This window comes from Ctenopharyngodon idella, chromosome 12 (genome assembly GCF_019924925.1).
Source record: "Ctenopharyngodon idella isolate HZGC_01 chromosome 12, HZGC01, whole genome shotgun sequence".
Lineage (NCBI taxonomy): Eukaryota > Metazoa > Chordata > Actinopteri > Cypriniformes > Xenocyprididae > Ctenopharyngodon > Ctenopharyngodon idella.
In genome coordinates, this window is record NC_067231.1 from 8,137,202 (window position 1) to 8,153,098 (window position 15,897).

General features: G+C 39.4%; 1 protein-coding gene across 2 annotated transcripts; it reads right to left on the reverse strand.

Annotated features, from left to right (window-relative positions):
* Window positions 1–1,155: 1,155 nt before the first annotated feature.
* On the reverse strand, window positions 1,156–15,632 carry get4 (guided entry of tail-anchored proteins factor 4). Of its 2 annotated transcripts, XM_051915073.1 has the most exons (9): window positions 15,446–15,632; window positions 12,901–12,979; window positions 11,696–11,777; window positions 10,618–10,767; window positions 10,386–10,524; window positions 6,460–6,600; window positions 5,319–5,394; window positions 4,682–4,754; window positions 1,156–1,956 (listed from the first exon to the last, which is right to left on the reverse strand). In XM_051915073.1, the coding sequence occupies exons 1-9, from the start codon at window positions 15,583–15,585 to the stop codon at window positions 1,868–1,870; spliced, it is 969 nt and encodes a 322-aa protein (XP_051771033.1). In that variant the 5' UTR covers window positions 15,586–15,632; the 3' UTR covers window positions 1,156–1,867. The 2 variants fall into 2 exon arrangements, with proteins under 2 accessions (XP_051771033.1, XP_051771034.1); XM_051915074.1 differs by lacking the exon at window positions 4,682–4,754.
* Between the last annotated feature and the right edge of the window lie 265 nt (window positions 15,633–15,897).

A 15,897-nucleotide genomic window follows, 5' to 3' on the forward strand; every position in this document is an offset into this window, starting at 1 on the left:
CTTCAGGAAGATTCGGAGCGTAATGAATCAGCGTGTCGAATCATAATTCAGATCGCGTGTCAAACCGCCAAACTGCTGAAATCACGTGACTTTGGCGCTCCGAACTGCGGATTCGACACGCTGATTCATTACGCTCCGAATCTTCCTGAAGCAGTGTTTTGAAATCGGCCATCACTAAATAATTCGTTTTTTTTTTTTTTTTGGCGCACCAAAAATATTCTCGTCGTTTTATATTATTAATATTGAACCACTGTACTCACATGAACTGATTTAAATATGTTTTTAGTACCTTTATGGATCTTGAGAGAGGAAATGTCATTGCTCCCTATGTAGGCCTCACGGAGCCATCGGATTTAAACAAAAATATCTCAATTTGCGTTCCGAAGATGAATGAAGGTCTTACGGGTGTGGAACGACATGAGCGTGAGTAATAAATTACAGAATTTTCATTTTTGGGTGAACTAACCTTTTAATGCTGGTTAGAAAGATGTCAGAATACACAGTGCATCGTAGTGTGTTGCGTATGGGGCTGCATAGCCGCAAACCAGTCACGGTGCCCATGCTGACCCCTTTCCTCCACCGAAAGTGCCAACAGTGGGCATGTGAGCATCAGAACTGGACTATGGAGCAGTGGAAGAAGGTGGCCCGGTCTGATGAATCACGTTTTCTTTTACATCACGTGGATGGCCGGGTGCGTGTGCGTCGCTTACCTGGGGAACACATGGCACCAGGATGCACTATGGGAAGAAGGCAAGCCAGCGGAGACAGTGTGATGCTTTGGGCAATGTTCTACTGGGAAACCTTGGGTCCTGCCATCCATGTGGATGTTACTTTGACACGTACCACCTACTTAAGCATTGTTGCAGACCATGTACACCCTTTCATGGAAATGGTATTCCCTGGTGGCTGTGGCCTCTTTCAGCAGGATAATGCGCCGTGCCAATTAGCAAAAATGGTTCAGGAATGGTTTGAGGAGCACAACGAGTTGGGCCTACAAAAATACTTCACTGCAGCACTCTATCTGCTATATAGCTATTGGATATTGTTCACACAACCCAGGTGACATTATTCAAAAAGTAAATATTTAATTAGCATCAATTTTAACTTTATATTGAGTTTAATATCTACAGCACTGAAGAAAAACAGGACACAAAATTATTTATGTTACATCCATCTCTATCCTTTTATTACGTTCAATCACACCTCAGCAGAGAATGAAGCCCCCTGGTGACCGATACATTTATAACAGCACATTCACACTTCGACCAACACAAACATGCATTCATCTACCCGCTCACGCAAAATTGTACGATGTGTGCTTTTCTCATCCTCGCGCATACAATGTAACAGAAGTGGTGAATTGTCCTATCAAGGATACCGCGGTATCCCTGGTAAGATCTAGCTGAGCGGACACACGAAACCAAGCCTTGAGCTGTCATACTGTAGAATTTATCAAAGTATATTAGCATGGATTATAAGTTAAGAGCAATTTAATTACTTTTATTAATACATTGAGCAACCGCCACCCTCTGTGGCAGGACAGGATCAGGGTCCCTCTCACAAACGAGGGTCCCTGACACCAAGAGCTCAGCAGAACTACAAATGGAGGGTGTCACAATTACATCTGAAGTGCATCGGTTTCTGCTCTTTTACGAATTTTGTTCAACAGTCCAGGAAGTTTGAAATTGTTGCACCTTCATTCTATAAAAACTATACACAGAACAAAGTCCAACAATAACAGGAAAGAGTTAGTTATTGAAAAAGAGCGCCCAAACGGATGCGTGATTGGTCATTGTTCACTTCAGTGAATGGTTTGGTATGGGGCTGGTTTATGATGTGGGGACCAGCGAGCCTCTTGTCAGATGCTTTAGTCCAGCTCAATGGGGCTGCTGTCCTCCTGAGCTTCCTCACCCTCCTCTTCCTCACCTGAGCCCATTAGGCTATTCAATAGGTTTCCTAGCACAAAGAAAGCAAACCAGAATACATTAATTTTTATCGTTTGATTATACTGAGCAGTGCTGAACAAAAACACTGCAGGTTAAACAACTACAGAAACTAATTTTGAGCCATCTCTCAGTTCTTTTTCAAATCTTAATCTTTTCAAATTTATTTGTATAATCACAATACACATGGTTTTAAAGCAGCTTTACAGAAAATCATGATATTAATGTTTATAATATCTTTGTGCGTGGCTGGGCAAGAATATCGATCAAATTTCACAACAGTATTTTAAATTGTACAAATATTTCACAATATTACTGTATTTTGGATCTAATGAATGCAGCCTTGGCAAGCAGATACGACTTCTTTTCCTACCAACTTAAAACTTTTGAACAGTGGTGCATAAATAATCGCCCTACGCAAGTATACTGTATGTACACTGCGTTCCAAATTATTATGCAACTGACATATCAGTAAGATTTCAGTAGAATAAACATTCAGATTTTAGTTTTTCTAAGAAAATGTTTGTTTATTTATCCATGTCTTTTTAGATAACTGGTATCAATCTCAGACAAAATAATTTGCCAGGTCTATGGAAACTCTACTTAGAGGTTGTTCCACATTATTAAGCAAGTCAGTGTTCTCATGTAAACTGGGGAGGAAGAAAGATCTTTCTGAAGATGAAAAGCATGAAATGGTGCAATGTTGTGCAAAAGGCATGAAAACAATTAATATTGTGTGAAAACTGAATGGAGATTATCGAATTATCATAAGATTTGTGAGTGGTTTAGAGCACAGCAGAACTCGGTCAGATAAAGGCTTATTAATGAAAGTTCCTGTCAAAAAAATTAATTGTATTAAAAGGGCAGCTATAAAAAAAAAAAGCCAGTGTTGAGCAGCAAACAGGTATTTGGAGCTGCTGGTGTCTCTGGAGTCTCAAGAACCTCTCCATGCAGGCTGGCAGTTGTGCATAAAGATGCATTTCAGCCACCACTAACCAAACCTCACAGAGAGAAACATTTACAGTACACCACGTTCCAATAATTTGGAACGTGGTATACACAGATAAAGTTGGATATAACATATATTTCGTGTCCGAATCCAATTTTGCTAGTTTAACGACGGAAAAAAGGTCGGCAAGGGTTGTACCTAGTCTCTTAATGAGTCATGGGTGTGTTTTGGGCATAACGTGCAATAAACCAATCAGTGTCATCTCCCATTCCCTTTAAAAGCCAGGTGCGCTCGCACCATGGCGGATTGCTATTTACATGGCGGAATATAGACACCCTCAACCTGACGAGTCAGTTTAAATACATGTGTGTATTGCCACGATTGGTCAAATAATTAGCCAATTTCATTCATCATTACTGCAAATAGGTAATTCTGATACATGCAATGACTATTCATTATGGCATGTAGGCATTTTTATCTTTATGTACATAATAATAATAATAATAATAATAATATTATAATATTTTACATTATAATCCTTTTATTTTTAATATTTGGCATGTTTGTGTGCTGGTGCACGTCCCTGTGAGGGTACGCACGTTGTGCAGCCGCCTATAGGTGCATATTACTAACGTGCCCTTTAAATAACAAAAATAGTAATACTGCGCCACTTTAGACCAGGTTTCAGTTGGCCAATGGCGCAGTCATTTTCAGTTGCAACACGCCAACAATGCAACACGCCAACAATGCACCTGAACACACCTCGTTTTCAGACCAGCACGCCCATGAGTGAACAGATAGGTGCAAGTGTATTTGCCATTTAAACAACGTGGCACTGGATGTGAAAATGATAACTGCGTCAGGCTGAAACTAGCACTAAAAAAACACTTGCGTTGCGCCTGATATCGCATTGCGCTAGGTGTATGATAGGGCCCTCTATGTTTGCAGGTAAATCAAGCAGTTGAGATTTGCTATATAATACATACCGCTGAAAGTGAGTGTACTGGATGCATCCAGGTATGGTTGGATATACCTAAACATAATTTGATATGTGGTGATATTTTGGTGAAGTTTTTTAGCAATTTGGTATAGTGACTAACCTAATTACGTTTTGGTGATGTGTATTATTGACACGGTTATGTGATTTATGTAAATGACGATAAAAAAATTTGATGATATCACCCACCCTAAGCAGTTTAAATGAGGGGTTAATTAAAAGGAGTATATTTTTTCCTCTCTCTTTTTTTAAATGAATAACTTGGGTCTGAAATTGGGAGCAAATCCCTGCATTCATGTTCCAAACACTGGTGAACATCTTTCCAGAATAGTGAAAGTTGCACTGGAAAGGACTATTGCTTTTTGGTATAATTTCGAAATTAAATATTCAACAAAACAAAAGAGCATCAGTGAGTGTTATTATTATTACAGTTGATTATAGTGATATTTGGATGTTTTAAATGTACAGTAATTGCCTACTAGGCTCCAATAAAAGTATATTACTAAATATGGGTTTTTGTTCATTTTTACAAACTGAGATAAAAGTGGAAATAATTATCTTATCAACAGGATACCACAGATACTCTCTATAGACATGAAGCTGTATTTAACCCAAAGTATTCATTTAAAAAGGGGCTAAAAGACTGCAAACACTGAACATACTACAGTTCTAAAACAATTTTAACATAGCATATATTTTAACTACTTTTGGAAAACTAATGTATTTGTGCTCCTTCATAATCTGGGTACAGTGCTGTTTCTGTGGTCAAACAGAGGCAGGGATGTTTCTTACCTAGCAAACCACCATATGATGACGACTGTTTAGGTGGCACTCCAAAGAACAGCTGTCCTATTCTATCCAGATACTGAGATCAAGAAAAGAACATAATGTGTGTTATAAACATTTATGTGTGTTATAAACATTTATGTGTGTTATAAACATTTCCAGAAGTCTTATCCAAATTAAATTTGAATCTCTCTGAATGATGTCTGCAACCTCTAACATATTTTACTCTGTTTATTTTGTGTTATGTAGTTATATTCTTAGTACATAGATTATTGCTGCATTAGCTTAGCAACTCTGCTCACTTCAGGCTCTTTTGTTACCAACTGCGAATCAAGTTTCTTGTTTGTCACATGAGAACCACTATTTGTTGTGGTGTTGTGGTTCGGGTATGTCCATTTTTAACACACCTGATTTATATCATCTGTGTTAGCAGAGGCTCCAGAGAAGGGTGACAAAATGTGCAGTGCTGGGGTCCACAAGGACCCCGATTGAGAATCACTGATGTAGACAGCTCATTAGGTCAGGAGCAGAGCTAGTGTTTCTGTCATTCTGTCTACCCTTGTATCTCTAGGTACTGAGAAAGACTCAAGAGAATTGCGAAGTATGTTTGTGATGTTAAAGAGCGTTATCATCACTAACTTACCTCATTGTACATAGGGTCCCTCTTGAGTGATGGCTGATACTGCTCACATAACACTGTGAAGACGGTCAACTTCCCACTGGAAATTAAACCACATATCATCCAGAAGTTGTGTTAATGGTTTGTTCCATTATTTTGCTATAAAACCCTGATGGATAATTAAAAATTTCAGATAACTATTTGGTCTGTTGAAGGGCTCTTCAACTCCAGTGCTGGAAGGCCAGTGTCCTGTAGACCTCAGAAACAATCCCAATGTAACCTATATCGCTGTAATTTACAAGTAATTCTGAACACCTCTATTAGCTTGTTCACATGTGCTTGTTTAGGGTTAATGCTAAACTCTGGCCCTGTCCCAAATGGAACCCTAAGCCCTTGCGATCTTCCTTTGAGTCCACACTTTCGTGACATAATGCCATTTTGACTGTCGGGTAGAAGTCTGCTGTGGAGCTCGCTTCAGTGTGGGCTAGGCAAAGGTGCACATTGAGGGCACATATCGGCCACAAAGGAGGTGCTTGCAAGCACCATTCTGAAACTCAAAAAGACAAATGGGACATCCTACGGTCTTGTGGACTTAACGGACAAGCATGCGGCGGCCATTGTAAATTCACAAGTCCACAAGTGCACATGAAGTGTGCCATTTGGCACAGGGCCTCTGAAAGCAGGACACTGGCCTTCCAGGACTGGAGCTGAAAAGCCTGGGTCTACTGCGTTTCCACACAACACATACTGTACATTCCCACAGTAAAAGATGCTAACAGGCATTAGAAGTGAAGAAACATCAAGTTTTAAATAGACTGGAAAAGAGGCTTAAGTGAGAAGTTGGTTGGAGAAATTCATGGGATACTCTTCCTTTAAATCAGGTGACAGGAGATAATGATAGAAGAATAAAAAGAAAAAGCCAAGCAGCTCTTGGTAAGACTAAAATAGCTCTTCTTAGAGCAGTCACACTGATATCAAACGTCACTATATTTTACTGATGCATAAAAATAGATCATGACAGAAAACGTCCACCCATACTGTCAATGTGATTATTTGTAGCACGACCTCTGACATCCACAGAATTTTACAATGTAGAGCATTCAAAAATAATGACACAAGAGCCTGATGCTGAGATCAAAAGCATGAATACAGGACAGTATCTTACCCGTCCACAGCCAGCAGGAGGAACCACAGGAAATTAAGCAAAGGCTGCACAAACGGAGGGCCCTTCTCTATAGATGGGTGCTTCTGTGTGTATGTGGTGAACACCACCAACGCGCTAGTCTTGTTTTTTAGACAAAGGAACCTGCAGTCAAGACAAGATTCTGAGATATATATCATGATAGAAAAAAAAAAAACAAAAAAAAAAATCAGGAATGAACATATATTTACTGAATATCATATTGACTGTGACAAGCACAAAAACATTTGCTTCAAGTTTAGTATCAATCATTGACTTAAAACTCACTTTAAAAAAAACAAGGCTAGATGGGCGAGAAGTAGTTCATACATCATAATAATGCTATTTTCCAATTCTTCTGAATGCCATTCATATGAAAAACATTTATGTGAAAAACAGAACCAAACTTATGTTGTTCCCTTTCATTTTTGGGTCACTCAACATTGCGAAAATAGCTGACGCTATAGGAAACTGGCTTTCTTCAAAAATACTGAAGCACCATTGTAAAACACTGGCAAATGGCACCTAATTGACGTGGGCTTTTCACCTTTGTGAAGTTGTGCCGAACATCAATTCCTTAGAATCTTACTCCTCCAGCTATTGACTACGCTTCATCTGAAGAGGAAGCCCAAAGAACAAGATCCTAGTTGTTGAGAATCACCTCTGCAGCCAACAGCTTTGCAGATGGACACCTGCTGCATGCCTGCCTGCCATGTTCCGACAAGAAAACTCCAGTGGTTCCCAATCCTGGTCCTGGAGGCACCCCAACACTGCACATTTTGCATGTCTCCTTTCTCTGACACACACTTTTCTGGTCTTGGAGTCTTTACTAATAAGCTGATGACCTGGATCAGGTGTGTTTGATTAAGGAGACATGCAAAATGTGCAGTGTTGGGGTGCCTCCAGGACCAGGATTGGGAACTACTGGACTAGACCATTATTTCTTGCATAAAAGCAAATTGCTTTCAAAGATGCATTGCTTCAAATGGACACTTTGAGTAAGGGTCTTATCCAGCCATCCGATGGGCACAAGAGTTGCGCGTTCTGCCTAGGCCGCACCCACACTGAAGCCCCTCTCAGTAAGACAGAATGCCCTCGCTGTGAAGATACAAGTTTCAGGATTCTGCAGAGTTGCGCTCCTTCTGGGGAATGACTTGGCTTCTTGCACTCCCCTGCCATCTTCTCCTGTGCTGCAGCAGAGACTTGAATTGGGTGCAGAGATTTCAGCAATGAGCTCAAGCCAGCTAAGGTCCTGTGTACCTTAAACTCCCCCGATCCTACATCCTCACCCATACTGTTTGCGTGAGCTGACCTCCGCCCCTCCCCTGGAGCCCACGGTTTAATCATGTTTGGTGTATAAGACAATGGGAATGACGTCATGTTACTTGCTGCCACTGAGGACGAAGAATGGTCAAGTACAATGGAGGAGTCGGTCCCCCGCATTAGAGTGATTTGAATGAGCTCTCCTTCGGGTCTGAAGTGGAGCTATTTTGTGTCCTTTCCAAGGCTGTGGAAGAGCTTGGTTTGTTTAAACTGTGGTGCAAAAGCAGTCCAAGTATATGTGCCACTTTCTGCAGAGGAGAGCAAGCTCGACCCCTCAGATATGTTCCCGCTCTTCATCTTCATACATTTATCAGAAAGACTAGTTTATTTCAGTATACCTGAAGGTTTTTGAAATAATGACAGTTTTGGCTAAAGCCTTGCGTTCCCTGTCAGATCTGGAGTTCGGGGGAAATGCAAATCATGGTGACATGCAGCTGCCTCGATGGACTAGATTCCCAAGCGAAGGTCTATCACGACAGAGATGTCTAGTACTGGTTCGGGCCCACTGTGTGATGGCAGGGCAGCTTTCAGCATCTGGACAGATGCAAAGAAAGCATGGCATATCAATTGCCTAGAACTACTGCCAGTGCATCTGCCGCTCAAAGCGCTTCATCTGGAGTTACAGAACCACCATGTTCTGGTTTGCACAGACAACACTAAATTGTGGTTTGGATTTGCTGTCATGACAAGAAGTCCCAGGAGAAAGGAGACTACATTCACAGACCGTAATGATGATTTTCAAGAGATTGGAGGTGGATCTGTTTGCCTCCGAGGAAAACATCCATTGCCCAATTTTCTGTTCAATGTTGCATGCCGATCTGGGAATGGGTGCACTGATGCACAAATGGCAGAGGACACATAAAAATGCGTTTCCCCCGGTGAAGATTTTGCATCTGGTCATTTGAGAAATGGTCATTTGAGACCATCCTGCTGATAGCACCGGAATGGCCCAGTCACCTGTGGTTCCCAGGGATCATGGAACTGCTTGCTGCAGGTCTGTGGCCCATATCGCTGAGGAATATGTGGCAGTTATAGCAGCAAATCATATCCCTTTATATGATTGGCCTTTCAGTTGGGAAAACAGCACATCTATATTCAGTGCTCTAGCCAGTACAGGCTTTCTGAATAGCGTTTTGTGTTATGGGGGTCGCACTTAAGGCTTGCCAGTATCAAAACAGAGGTTATCACACTGGCTTGTTCATGCCATTTCATTGACATATGACTCTCAGGGCTTGCACTACCCCATTTCAGATCCCATTCTACCAGAGGAATAGCTTCCCCCTGGGCATTAGCCTTAAATGTCGTGTCCATCTAAGTATTTGCATGCCGACAGGATATCCTCACATAATACTTTTGCTAGGGTTTATAACGGAGATGTATCTTCTGTGCTTGGTGCTGAACAGCACTGGCCACCAAGAAGGATTTTTAAGATGTTTGCTCATGGTATCCACCATTATCTTGGTTGTATTGTATGTGCTTAAGTACCAACGGACTTGCAACTTAGCATAACATAAATATCTACAGACTCTCTGCTGTCTTTGCAAACAAATTGCTTTTCTGATACATGCCAGTATTACTGTCATCAGTATCTCTTAAATGGTGAAGATGCTGGCTTTGACACTGCTTTCAATGAGGCTGTATGATACTGCTGATGGTGGTGTTGATATTTTTCACCACAACAAAATTATGTAATGGGTTGCCATGCACACACCTAGTCACAAATTGACATGTTTCCTCTCAACAGCTCTACTCTTGAGCTGGGCCAGTTCTTTACTGTAACATAGCAGGATTAAACACTGTTCCCATAGAGTCAGCTATTGACGCAATGTTGAGTGAATCAAAGAAGAAAGGGAACGTCTCCAGTTACTTACATAATCTTGGTTCTCTGAGATGAGGGAACGATACATTACATACAAATTTATAAGACGTGCTACGCCTCTTTGCTTTCAGTCAAAAGATTCTGAGGAATTGGTGCTTGGACACCATTGGCCAGTGTTTTGCATAGCAGTTACTCAATAGGGCTTCAGAATTTTTGGACAAAGTTTTTTTTTTTTTTTTTCCAATTACTGACGCAATGTTTCCTACCCTCATTTCAGGGAATCCAAGGTTACGTAATTAACTGGAGACATTATCTTTCTGCTGAAGCTCTCAAATCCAATATGATAGAGCTAGACAGGTCGCATCATGTTTGACCTTAATGACGATTGGCCCTATTGCACTAATGTCACAACATCAAATTTTAAATATCACATGTAAAGGCGGACACATTTGAACATAATCTAACAACAGAAACCAAAGTTTTCTGTGAACTTAAAGTTGAGTCTGTTCCTCACACAAAGCTATTGTATGGCTTTGGAAGACCTGAAATATAGTGCATGGGTGCATATCTTGGAGCTTGACAGCCCCATTCCCTATTCACGTCCATACACTGTATGGCAGAGTGGCCTGCACATTATTTTCTTACATTTTTTGCAGAAGTTAAACTGGTCTGGAAATGCATTGGGGTGAAAAAAAATAATAGAATTTTCATTTTCAGGAATGAACTATTCCTTTACGAGCAGATTTGACACTGAAACTCCAGAACTCACTGTAAGACGGCTTGTGCTACAAACATGTCCACCTCCCCATGAAATCCTCGTGCAGACGAATACTCCACCAGCATCTGTGCACAGCCCTCTCCATCAGATGAGTGCAGGAAATGATAGCGTGATTCACTGTAGTTTTGCTCTAAATGCAACCAAATAAATGATGCAGGTTATACATTCTCAAAACAGCTGGTTGAACATTGATTTGATGTTTATTGTCATATGTCTGTTTTACCTTTCCACAATGTGAGAGCCAGCAGCTGGTGTAGTTTGGGGTGGCCCAACTTCCCCGACCCTCCCGATGACCACTTGATCGCTCTGGAGACAAACGCCACTCTCTCTGGTGAATTTGGGTCCATCAGGCTGAAGAGTTTAGTCAAATGCTCTTTAAAAAAAAAAAAGAAGAAGAAGAAGAAAAACACACCAACAATGTAATTACACAATTAAAAGGCCATCTTTATCATTTCTGCTGATTAAAAAAAAACAAGGACATTTGAACAATACATCTGCATAGGACTGTGCAATATTGAATATTTATCATATTCTGTATTAATTTGTTTACAATATAAAATGAACCAACATTGCCAATATTATGCAGGTTTTAATTTTGCCATCAAATTTCCCATAGACTTCCATAAAACCAGTTTAGCACCGGTGCCTTGTCTCGTCACGTGATTAAAAGAGCATTAAGAGAAAGACAGTGTCTCTGAATCAATAGTCTCCATTAGCAAAACTGTCAGTTAAGTTTAAGTTACTTTTTTGAATCTGAATTCACATTTCTGGAAATCAGTTCTATTTCAATTAATAACTTTAATATTTCTAATCAATATTTTGATAAATTAGTGCATATAAATGAAAATAATATATTTTACGGTTAATTTAATTAAGATAAAATTTAAATGAAAACATACCTTAATTATTTTGAACCTTACATTGAACACTTTGAATCTGGCTAAAATGGCTGTTAATTGAAATGATGGCTCCAACGACTGACCAAAAACACACTTTTTCAACCAGTTCGGAGGATTTACTGTACATATTATCAAGATATATTGAATAGCACAAAAATGAAAATAAATAAATAAAATGTCTTATTAAGCTATATTCCCAGTGTCATATGTTTACAAAGAGTACCATACAAAACAGAGTGTACCATGCAAAGCTATTGCATTTAACAGCATGGTGCTGCAGTACATTTGATCTAATTGTTGACTACCATTTTTAACACATTTGTTTTAGCCTAAAAATAAATATACACCATTAATATTCTAAAAATTCAGCTCTAACTACATATAAAGTGAACTATAACTCACCTAGTGTCTCATCATCTACTTTGGCCCCAGATTTCTCCAGGGACTCTAGTACCAGCATGGACAGATCTGCAGCACTGTTTTGCTGTTTAGGAAACAAACATTAGCACAGAGATCTTACTCACAGAGGGGGGGAAAGTCTACTAAATGTGAACTGTCTCAGTAACAACTGACCTGGGGCCTGTACCATGATGGTAGTTGAACAAACTCAGGGTTATAGGATTAGTTTCAAGTTGACAAAAACAAAAAACCTCTCCAATCCGGCTTTGTTGGTACCATGATGCTGATCATCAACTTTCTCTGTCAACTCAGGCTTTGATCCTGAGTTTGTGGAGCGCGTGCACATGAATGCGTGACATCAGTGGCAAACAGCCAATCACATGCCTTGCAACAGAAATAAACTGTGATTTACTTCTCGCGAGAGAGTCAACGCGATTCAAAACTCTTTTGCTGAAGAAAATGAAGAATTTAAACGCATTTACACTAAAGAAGAAACTTGTCCATGAAAAAGGACAAATAAAAAAAATGATCTTGCTCTATCAGAGCAAGTGAAAATTGTCAAGTGTTTATATAGTTTATTATATACAGCAATAGAGACTCAAACATGTAAGGTTATGTAGTCATTTTTAAAGAGTTATCTGTTGATTCTACAGCTTACATATGATCTGTATATATTAATATTTATTTAAAATAAATGCTTAATAATAACTGTTAAACTAAAATTGCTTGTGTGAAATGGATTAATAATATAGATCATATAATAATTATTTAAATCATATAAATCATAAAATAATTCTATAAATCATTAAAGCAAGACAATTTCATCGTTAAATATTTGTTTTTACTATATAGTGATCTTTAATTTGGAGGAAGAGAAACTGGGGGAGGGACTTTATTGCGTTGGATGTGTCAGTGTCACTTTGCTCACATCTGATTGGTCCAATTTCAGTTTGAGATCTCTTACCCAGAACATAACCTGTCCTGGAGCAGGTTAGCTGTGGAGCGTAAGTTACTATGGTGATGAACACCGCTAAAAGCCAAGTCACTTTCATGGTACCTAAAACCCAGGATTGGCACAAACTAATCTGAAACTTAACTGGCTAGCCAGCTAATCCGGCTTCATGGTACAGGCCCCTGTTCAGAGCTTTAAAGACATGATAAATTAGAGCTTCTGACTGACCTAAAGCAGATGACAGAGGAACACATACCTGATTATAACTAAAGAAGAGCAAAGCTCCATTGTACATCAACTCTCTGGCCTCTGCATGCTTCGCTTGTGACATGTACCTGCACCCAAAGCAACATATTATTAAAATGATGTTTATTGTGGTCAAACAGGGGTCATGGTACAATGAAAAACAATCATGATAAACAACAAAAATATATATCTTAAAAATCCATTTTAAAGTATGCATGAAATGGAAGTTGCAATAGTTTTTTCCCCCCTATTGTGACGTATATCAGCGATATCCAAGTGAAACGGTCCCTCAGACAAGGAATAAAATAAAAAGTAGTGCAGGACTTTATTTTGTCCTTTGGGAATTGAATGGATAATTGGATCATCGTTGTTGTTTGCTATGGGTCGACCTCATGTGAGTGACAGGTTGTCCCTCGCGCCAGTAAATGCGTCATCAGAGACGTGGGAGTGGAAGCTATTTTGATTAAAGATTACGAGGGCATAAAAAAAAAATATCTGTGCACAGACAAATCATTTATAATACATGCATTATTCCATAAAAAATAATTATTGTCCATTTTGATTTCATGGTGACTTTAAAATATATGTGCCAAGTTCTCAGAAAAATATTATTTGTATTGATGTTGGCTTTGACATTTATTCCATTTTTAAATTTACATTTGGCCCTAAAAATATCATGTATTTCAAAAATGTTTAAATACATTTTTCAAGGTAAAAATTATTTTTTTATATAACAAATACCACAAATTTTTAAGACATTTTACAACCTGAACTAACCGTGTCACATCATGAAATGGTCTGCAGGGATCCTCATTATGATTACATTTCCTGTTTTTTTCTTCCTGCAGGTTCCTTCATATACAGGGGTTGGACAATGAAACTGAAACACCTGGTTTTAGACCACAATAATTTATTAGTTTGGTGTAGGGCCTCCTTTTGCGGCCAATACAGCATCAATTCATCTTGGAAATGAAAGATACAAGTCCTTCACAGTGGCCAGAGGGATTGTGAGCCATTCCTCTTCCAGAACAGTGGCCAGGTCACTATGTGATGCTGGTGGAGGAAAACATTTTCTGACTTGCTCCTCCAAAATACCCAAAAGTGGCTCAAAAATATTTAGATCTGGTGACTGTGCAGACCATGGAAGATGTTCAACTTCACTTTCATGTTCATCAAACCACTCTGTCACAAGTCTTGCTGTGTGTATTGGTGCATTATCATGCTGATACACGGCCCACCTTCAGGGTACAATGTTTGAACCATTAGGTGCACATGGTCCTCCAGAATGGTTCGGTAGTCCTTGCGGCCATCAAGCACAGTAGGGAATGCCATGATATTGCAGCCCAAACCATCACAGATTCACCCCCGTGCTTCACTCTAGGCACACAGCAGTTCGGGTGTTAAGCCTCTTTGAGGCTTCTCCACACCATAACTCCCACCGATGTGGGAAAGACAGTGAAGGTGGACTCATCAGAGAACAATAAATGTTTCACATTGTCCACAGCCCAAGATTAGCACTGTTGGCACCATTGAAACCCACATTTGGCACTGCATGAGCGACCAAAGTTTTGGCTATAGCAACCTGACCATTAATATTGACTCTGTGGAGGTTGCAACTTATAATTAAATATTAATGCATTTTCCCCCCCTAAGAAATAGTAATAACACTTTATGCCAAACATTTTCTTTTAATGAGGCTTTTTTTCTTCATTATGATGTCTGTACAGTTGTCTCACCCTGTCATTTCTACTTTATTATCTGATCTGTGCAATCTTTCATACTGATGTTGCTTGTCTCTCAAAAGTGAGTAGACATCTGGGAACCAAGCTGAGGGACCTTCAAATCCAATGCCTATAAATGCCATCTTGGTTGGCAGCTTACCTGATTTGAAACTGCCAAAAATGCTGCCTAGATAGGCAGCACAATAGGTTGAGACCATGATGGCCAAAAGTGCAACTGAGGTAGCTTGCTAGGTTTTGAGACTGTGATGCCAAAAATGCTGCCTAGGTAGGCAGCTCAATAGACAGCAGGTCAACAAAAGAAAAAAAATGAATGACAGATAAGGTTTTAAGAAATAATTCCTTTATAATAATGTCTTTATCACAATTGAATTATTTGTCTGAATTTATCTGATGATTTTAGACAGACTTTAAATTGAAATTTCACAATTATGCTGGTTTACAAGCTCTATTGTTAAAACGCTTAAATTCAAATAAATGTTCAGACTAATCTAATTGGCGTTTAATATAACATTGATTTTGGTTAAGTATTATTAGATTATAGTATAATTGATATATTTTTCAGCTGGTGGAATTGTTAATCAACCTTGTTCTTCAGATTAGCATGTAGCTATACAGGCTCACGCTGATATTTTGTCATGAATGACGTAGAAAACAGCCAATCAGAAATAAGATATGACCCAAGGGGCGAGTCAGGACGAGCAGTTGGCCAATCAGCGTAACTGAGGAACGTACTCGGTTGACAACAAGAAAGATCTGGAAGCGACTGGGCCTGGACCAGTCATTATTACTCCGGCAATTAGCGATAAAGCTTACCTGAAGAATAATGTGCGGTACATCTGATGAGCTTCATAATAATCTCCTCTCTCCACACTGGCTCTCAGTTTGCCCTCCACTCGCTGTACTCCTCCGCGGTTCCTCCCGCTGGAGCTCTTCAGAGACTCCTGCTCCGACATGACTGCTCCGACCAACCAAACGCGATCACTGAGCCTTCTGACTCGCCGTACTCACACTGACATATATGGCATCCACAGATATTACTTATATATTTGTTTTCTCGTTTTAGAATCATCACAAGAAAAGACAACATGCTTTTGGCACAATAGAGATACACGCAGAAAAAAATTAAATACAAAGGTGGTCAATTATGGCCAAAATGCACAGTATTAAAAATCTATGAACTACAGCAATCAATCAGTCAATCAAACAATAAAAAGAAAACAAGTACCACGAAGTATATATAAAAGGAAATTTTAATTAATTCAGCT

Bases quoted from the DNA above. Each gene is read 5' to 3' on its own strand.
- get4 (XM_051915073.1), bottom strand. From the start codon at position 15,585: ATGTCGGAGCAGGAGTCTCTGAAGAGCTCCAGCGGGAGGAACCGCGGA. The intron at 11,778-12,900 runs GTATGTGTTCCT...TTTCCTAAACAG, and splicing joins TCTTCTTTAGTTATAATCAG to CAAAACAGTGCTGCAGATCT. The intron at 4,755-5,318 runs GTAAGTTAGTGA...TCTTGATCTCAG, and splicing joins GGGACCCTATGTACAATGAG to TATCTGGATAGAATAGGACA.